This window comes from Lolium perenne, chromosome 7 (assembly GCF_019359855.2).
Source record: "Lolium perenne isolate Kyuss_39 chromosome 7, Kyuss_2.0, whole genome shotgun sequence".
NCBI lineage: Eukaryota > Viridiplantae > Streptophyta > Magnoliopsida > Poales > Poaceae > Lolium > Lolium perenne.
In genome coordinates, this window is record NC_067250.2 from 234,248,337 (window position 1) to 234,255,985 (window position 7,649).

General features: G+C 49.8%; 1 protein-coding gene across 1 annotated transcript; it reads left to right on the top strand.

Annotated features, from left to right (window-relative positions):
• Positions 1-1,975: 1,975 nt before the first annotated feature.
• On the top strand, positions 1,976-7,410 carry LOC127312122 (non-specific lipid-transfer protein). The gene is made up of 2 exons (XM_051342578.1): positions 1,976-2,406; positions 7,171-7,410. Exons 1-2 carry the CDS (start codon positions 2,048-2,050, stop codon positions 7,178-7,180), a joined length of 369 nt encoding a protein of 122 aa, XP_051198538.1. The 5' UTR covers positions 1,976-2,047; the 3' UTR covers positions 7,181-7,410.
• The last annotated feature ends 239 nt before the right edge of the window (positions 7,411-7,649 follow it).

The window sequence follows — 7,649 nt, forward strand, 5'->3', positions numbered from 1 at the left end:
CCCTTTCTCTACTATCATTAAATATGATGATAAGTCATCTGGTAGTACATTAGGACATTTCATGTGCCCCCATGGGAAGATTGATTTCGGTAGAATACATGTCCTTGTCAAAATTTTGATGTGTCGTAAGCCACCGCAATTGAGTTGTAGGTTTCGTGCACCGCAACCTCTAGAAAAACACACGTAAACACAACTTTTCAAGAACACAATTCATGCATTTGAAGTATGGGGGTTGTTGACAAAGTTTGTCACATACAAAGCCAACAAAGAGTCAAAAGGCTACACTTGATGTACTAAGAAAAGCTAGGCAGCTCCCACGAGGTCTTTTGGCCTCGTCGGATATAACACATTGGTCTTGCTTGCCAAAAACACCATCAATAACCCTAAATATCGTGTTCGGTTGTCCCAGAAACTATATGTAAGTAAAAAAATCCAATGAGTTGTGGATTTCAGAAACCTCCTACCATTTTTCGTGGTTTCTTGATATTTACTAAAAAAAACCTTAAATATGAACATTTTATTCTCACTACCGATAGAGACGAAATCATAAATCATGTATGTCATTGGCAACTAATAATGTGTGGTTAAGGATCTCTTTGGTTTGAATTTTTTTTGTAGACGTTAACACCAGCTCACCAAGGATAGAGCCAGCAGGAGGTAGGCTGAGGCCATGCCCCCCTCATGGTGGAAGTTTTTCTGAAAAACCCTACTTAATGTGTGAATTTGGCCTCTAAATTTACCTATATGCCCCCTCCAATTTATTTTTACGTGCAATTTTCCTGCTTGTCGAACTTTCCTATGTCATTGTTCCTAAAACCAAGGCAACAATAGCACGTTTGTTCGGGACAATTATTAAAAAGTTTAGGATAAAACAAGACCCATGGGCACTACCATCTAGGGTATGTTTTTATAGGGGAAACTATGAGCCGCAAACCCACAAATGAAGAGACACAAACACGGGTTACGGGGTAGCCGCCAACTTAAGCTAACCACCTGAGATCCTCCAGTGTCAGAAAACTAGACCAACGAGGGAGGATTTTAATTGAAGAGATGGTGAGTCTCGAACTTGGGCTGGCTAGCTCAGCAACCATCAATTTTCATTAAGCGGGAGTAAAACTCGAACTTAGGCTGGCTAGCTAGCATCACATGGCTAGCCAGTATGACTCCAAGATAGTGGAAAGGCTCTTGGTCCAGTGGTAGCAACGCAGTGGCACCTCCCAGGCAGCGCAAGTTCGTTGAACATGTGTGTCAAACACCTTTTTCTTCTTAATATAAAATGACACAGGTTCATGTTAATCTATTTTTTTAAAAAAAAATCTAGGATACCACTCACATAGTTTGCTACCATCTATCCATATATATCTTCACAAAAGCAAGTGCTCTCACTATTCTCAACTTCAAAAGATACAAAATAAGGGAAAGTTTCTTTAACTCACATATATCATTTTCAAAAGTGAGATCCTCTCAGTTTAGCAGAAATAAAGAGAAGATAAATGTTTATCGCTCATGTTAGTTAAACAGTTACTTTTCTCAGTGCTACGATGACGGGCTCATTTTGTATGCCAAATTCGAACATAAACATCAGGTATCGCACCATCAGGATCAAAAGAAGCGTTATACGTTGTATCTAGAAGCTGCAAAAGCTTACAACTACAAGTTGTTGAACTAGATGTGGAAGTGTGTGAAATGTACGTGTTCCTGTGCTAGGGTTGTTAATCTGTAGGCGGAAACTTGTGACTGAATTGAAAAATAACGATGTAATTCTTTCTAAAGAAAAGGAAGGAACGCTAAAGCAACCTGTGTGCTCCTCAAATTCTCCTTGACGTTGGGTTTTCCCAAGACTTTCTCTGTTCTCTCCCGTACACTGAATCACACTCGATTTAGCTTAATTACCTCGCCTAAAGTACCCACAGTTAAATACTCATATTAATCTACCTATAAATACCCATGCACGCACAGCACAAAAGCCAGCGATACAAGAACACCACTAAATAAATCGACGAGGTCAGCTAATCAACAGTCAGTATCATCTTCTGTCAGTCAAGCCATGAGCAGGAGCTCGAGTTTTGCGCAGGCAAGCGGCCTCGCCGTCTTCCTCCTGCTGGCCCTCGCGGTCCAGCAGCTCGAGGCGGACATGTCAGCGTCGTGCTCCGGCGTGCTCTCCGGCTTGTCGCCGTGCCTCGGCTTCCTGGAGGGCGAGGAGGACTACCCCTCCGCCGACTGCTGCAACGGCATGTCCAGCCTTGTGGCGGCCGAGGCCACCACGGCCGACCGGCTGGACGCGTGCGAGTGCCTCAAGTCGGCGGCGGCAGAGGGTAGCGCCGAGTCCACAGCCGCGAGGGACTTGCCGGCCGACTGTGGCATCTCGCTGCCGTTCACTATCTCCGCCGACGTCGACTGCTCCCAGTGAGTATATTTTTCCACTTTGAGAAAATACCAAGTAGGAGTACAATTTTTTTTTTTTTTTTGGAGCAACCGGCAGGAGCACTGCCTCTTCATTAAGCAAGGGGGAAAGACGAACCAAACTGTACAGAGAGATGCATGTTTAGATTAAGGTGGTAACATGGCAAAACCCACCAAAAGGGGAAAAAAAAAGGAACTAATCTGGCTCGGCCGGGATGGCCGGTCCAAAGCTAGCAAAAGCACGCTGCCGCTGAGAAATGTCTTCTCTAGTAATATCCGCAACCTCGGGGTAGGTCAGCCGAAGACCGGTGAAAATGCGACGGTTCCGTTCCTTCCATGCGTTCCAGAGCACGTAGAGGAAGCGCCCGCTGATACGTCGTTTCTCCTCTCTGGGTTTGCCCTTGATCATGTCGTCCCACCACTCGGTAATGGAGGTGAAGGAGGTTCTGGTATCCGGGGAAAAGTCGTTGTCCCATCCCTTCGCCATGCTCCAGATGGCCGTAGTGAAAGGACAATCTTTGCATAGGTGCAAGGCCGTCTCGGGGGCGCGTTGGCAGAGGGTACATGTCGGGGCATGGGTCCATCCCCGAATAGCAAGCATGTCAGCCGTGAGGAGCTTCCCATGGAGCGCCAGCCAGGCGAACAATTTACACTTCGATTCCGCATGAGCCTCCCAAATCTTCTTGGCAACGAAGCCGGGGTGGCTACCTAGGAATTGTGCCTTGTAGGCCGAACGTGCGCTATAGGTCCCACTGGGGGATAAAAGCCAAGAAATGGAGTCCGAACGCAGTGGGTCGAGGGTGGTTGCCTGCACGATGTCCCAAATCTCAAGATATTGCGTCAGCTGGATAGGGGAGCTGATCCTGGCTACAGAACGAATCCAGTTGTTGTCACGTAGCTCTTTTGCGACTGGACGGTTCTTCCTAGAGGCAATGGAGTAAAGATCAGGAGCCCATATGGCCATAGGTCCGCGGCCGCACCAGTTGTCGTGCCAGAAGGAGGCAGTTTCCCCATCACCGATGGTAACCTTCGTGGAGGCCCTGAACAGGGTCATGTCCTTTTCATCACATGGAAGCTTTGAACCAGCCCAGGTACGGTCAGGGTCCGTCCAGTTTAGCCAAGGCCAACGTAGTCGCAAGGCCCGGCCCGTTCTCTCAAGATCAGGCATCCCCAGGCCTCCCAGACCTCTAGGCCTACAAACAGTCTTCCAGTTGACAAGCGCCTTTCCTTGTGCAGCGTGTTCACCCTCATCCCCAGCCCAGACGAAGTTCTGGCAATCCTGTTGATCTTATCTCTTGCCCATTTGGATAGGGGGATGGCGGTGGCGTGGTATATCCCAGTCGCGAAGAGAACCGACCTTGCGAGCGTGACCCTCTCGGGCCGCGCGATATTTTTCCCCATCCAACCCGGGAGCTTTCCCGCGATCTTGTCGATGAGCGGTTGTAAGTCCACTTTGCGAAGGCGACGGAAGTGCAGGGGTAGACCAAGGTATTTCCCGGGGAAGGATGCAATCTTGGCGGGGAAGTCGGCGAGGATATCGGGTAGATCGACCTCATCGCAGCGCACCGGGAAGACCTCCGTCTTGGTCATGTTGGTGATGAGACCGCTCGCCTGGCCGAAGCAGTTGAGGATGGAGGAGATGGCCTGAAGTTCTTCCTTGAGTGGGTTGACAAAGATTCCCGCGTCGTTGGCGTAAAGCGAGATGCGGCATCTGGTAATCCGCGAACGAATGGGGCTCAGGATGCCATGAAGGGTAGCTTTGGAGAGAATGCGCTGCAGGGGGTCGATGGCGAGGATGAAGAGCATAGGCGACAAAGGGTCGCCTTGGCGAAGACCCCTCTTATGGCAGAAAGGGCGTCCGGCGTCACCATTCAGGAGCACTCTGGAAGTGGCAGAGGCCAGCGAGAGGCAGATCCAGTCTCTCCAAGCTTGCCCGAAGCCCAAAGCCGTAAGGACTTCAAGGAGGTAGGCCCACCCCACCGAGTCGAAGGCCTTGGAGATGTCGAGCTTAAGGAAAAGGCATGGGGTTCTCGAGGAATGTAGCTCCTTGATGAGGTTCTGGACGTGTAAGAAGTTGTCATGGATGCTCCTTTTCTTGACGAAAGCACTCTGGCATTTGGAGACGATGTCGGGCAGGATGGGCGCAAGGCGGTTGGCCAGAAGCTTGGAGAAAATCTTGGAGAGACTATGGATGAGGCTGATGGGGCGAAAATCCCCCACCGACGAGGCGTCCGTCTTCTTGGGGATGAGGATGATGTTTGCCGAGTTGACAAGGCCAACACAACCCTCGCGCAGATGGGACATATGGACGATCGCAGCCGTGATGTCCGCTTTGATAATCTCCCAGCAGGACTTGAAGAAAGCTCCAATGAATCCGTCCGGCCCAGGGGCCTTAACAGAGGGAAGCGAAAAAACCGCGTCCCGAATCTCCTGAGAACTGAAGGGCGCATCGAGGTCAGATAGATCATGAGGAGTATAGTCAAGACTCTCCCAGTCGATACTGCATTGTCTAGGGGCCTTAGTGCCCAAAAGCCCTTTGAAGTGTTGTAGAAGGACTTCTGCTTTGTCGTCGTATGTGATCGCCGTGCCCGTAGCCGTGGTCAGGGACTGAATGTGTACCTTTCTTCTCCGTCCATTGGCCCGAGAGTGAAAAAGCTTCGTGTTAGCGTCCCCCAAACGGATCCAAGTTAGCCTGGATCGTTGACGTAATTTTATCTTCTGAATGGATAGGAGTCCAAGGTAGGAGCTCTTTATCTGACGACGCAAATCTCGTTCTTCATCGGAGAGAGCACGAACCTCCTCAGCTTGATCCAAGCGAAGGATGATTTCCTTGGCAGTGACAATCTGCCTTCTGATATCCCCAATACAAAGTCTTTGCCATTTTCGAAGAGCCTTGGCGGTGCGGGAGAGCTTGATGTGGACACGACGAATGGGGTCAATGGCCAAGGTCTCTTTGTTCCAGGATTCCGTGACAGTCTCCTTGAACCCCTGGATGCGAAGCCAGAATTCTTCGAACTTGAAAGTAGGCTTTCGACAGATGGCCACAGAGCCTTGAAGAAAGAGGGGAGCGTGGTCCGAACAGGCCGAGGTGATCGCCTGGAGGTAAGCGTCGGGGAAAAGGTCGTCCCAGTCCTCGGAATAGAAGACATGGTCAATCTTGGTGAGCACAGGGTCTTGTTGGGCATTGGACCAGGTGAAACGGCTACCGTTCATCCTCATATCTTTTAGGAGAAGGAAATCACGCGCCGCCCGGAACTTGCCGATGAGGCGCCGATTAATGTTGAGGTTGTTCTTGTCAGAGGCCTTGGTAATGAGGTTGAAGTCCCCCAGCAGCAGCCATGCCGGGAGCATACGAGGCTTAAGGTCGCGAAGTTCATCGATGAAGAGCAGTTTGTCGCCGTCTCCCTGGGGCCCATAGACGCAAGTGATCGACCACTCGGAGCCATCAGACATGACTCCAATGGAAGCCGAGACAGTGTTCGTGGTGATGTGAACATTGGAGAGGGAGAAGTAGGCGTCGGAGACCGCAATTAAAATTCCCCCAGACGTGCCAATGGCGGGAAGGAAGGCGTAGTTAGCAGTAAAGTTGCTTCCGAGCATGGAGCTGATGAGGTGGCCGTCAATGACAGACAGCTTTGTTTCTTGCAAACAAACAATGGAGGCGTGGGTGTCTCTGAGCAGGTCGCGGACTGCATCACGACGAGCAATACTGTTTAGTCCGCGGGGGTTCCAGTCGAGGATTCTGGTGTACTTTTGCAACATTATGAACAGGCGAAGATCACGTAGAGGAAGCAAGGAAGGTCGATGACGTGTGGCGCAGCATATGCGGGGTCAGCAGTAGCTGTGAAGTTCAAACGATGCCAAACAAATGGCTTACAACTGATAAAAGTCTGAAATGTAGTCTGGCCGTCGCAGCGGCAATAATCGTGCAGGATACAAGTCCGAAGACGAAGACGGGGCACTTGCCCAGGGCCAGTAGATGTGGAGCTGCGTCTACACATCTTGGATGGCAGGCACGGTTGGAGACAGAGATGCTGCAGCAGGGCCCTTTTTCTTCAGCTTCTTGATGTGCTTCACGAGAGCTTCCAGAGCCTGGATTGCCGAGGACGCAAGCGGGGCATGCTTGAAAACCTGCTGGTAAGCGTCCCAGGACACTTCGTCGAAGGAAGCCGACGGTGCCAGGATGCCAACCACCCTAGCGATCAGCTCCTGCACCGCGACGGTACTGTCGGAGGCGGGCCTTGCCTTCCTCTTGATGGCGAGGCGTCCGCTGCGTCGTGGTGAGGCCTGGGGCTTTGAAGGCCTCCCCAGCTTCTTGGACGGAGGCGTGGTGGCGAGCGCCGGCTGGATCGGGACGGCGATGTCGCCCAAGAAGCCGACGAGGTCAGATGAGGCGTAGTTGTACAATTTAGACACCAGTAGGCGTACACGCTCACTGGAGATTTTGAGTCAAGGTGATAATGTGGACGCTGGCACTGTGCCACAACAAGGACAACGGCTAGAATTAGCCCGTCATTGAGCGAAACCATTCCGAACGATACCAGAGACGACATATATCCAGTTTTATAAGTGGCAAGGTTTTCCTGTTTCGGCGTTGAAAAACATTTTTAATCTTTTCATTACTAATATTTGAGCGAAGACAAAGTATACCTTTCACTTCTCAGTAAGCTGATGATGAACACAAAAACCTTTACAGTATGCTCGGCAAGGAATGAAGAAGAATCATTTCAGACGAGCTAACTTTCTTTTCCCCTTGCATTTCTGTAGGATCGAGTGAAAGATCAGATCAGATGAAATCAAAGAAGACGAGGTGCATGCACGTACTCTGTTCTTGAAATACGCTGCGACAGAATAAATGAGCCTGTTATGTAACCAGTCGATCTTGTGTCAAGAGTGTGTGCCACCGTTTTGCATCGCCCTAGTTTATTCCAATCTGTAATATTTTTGTTTGTGGTACTACTAGTCTACTACTGCACTCCTTTATGAACAGAGCTGTCCATGCCTTGAGCGCCCCAAAGCAGTGGTGGCAGGATGTGATAAGAGGATGGCCTGAAATGATATAGCACTAGGCTAAACTAATGTCAATACAGGAAACATGATCATTCTTTCGCATAGAAAAAATGGTCACGACGTTGAAAAAAATATTGCCCAGGAGTTGAAGAGCATATTAAGTCCAGATAAAGTTGTCCACTTTCTCAAAAAATATGTTCATGCAGGAGAAAAACGTTCACAAAGTGAAAAATAAT

Excerpts from the sequence above, each read along its gene's own strand:
- LOC127312122 (XM_051342578.1), top strand. The coding sequence starts at position 2,048 with ATGAGCAGGAGCTCGAGTTTTGCGCAGGCAAGCGGCCTCGCCGTCTTC.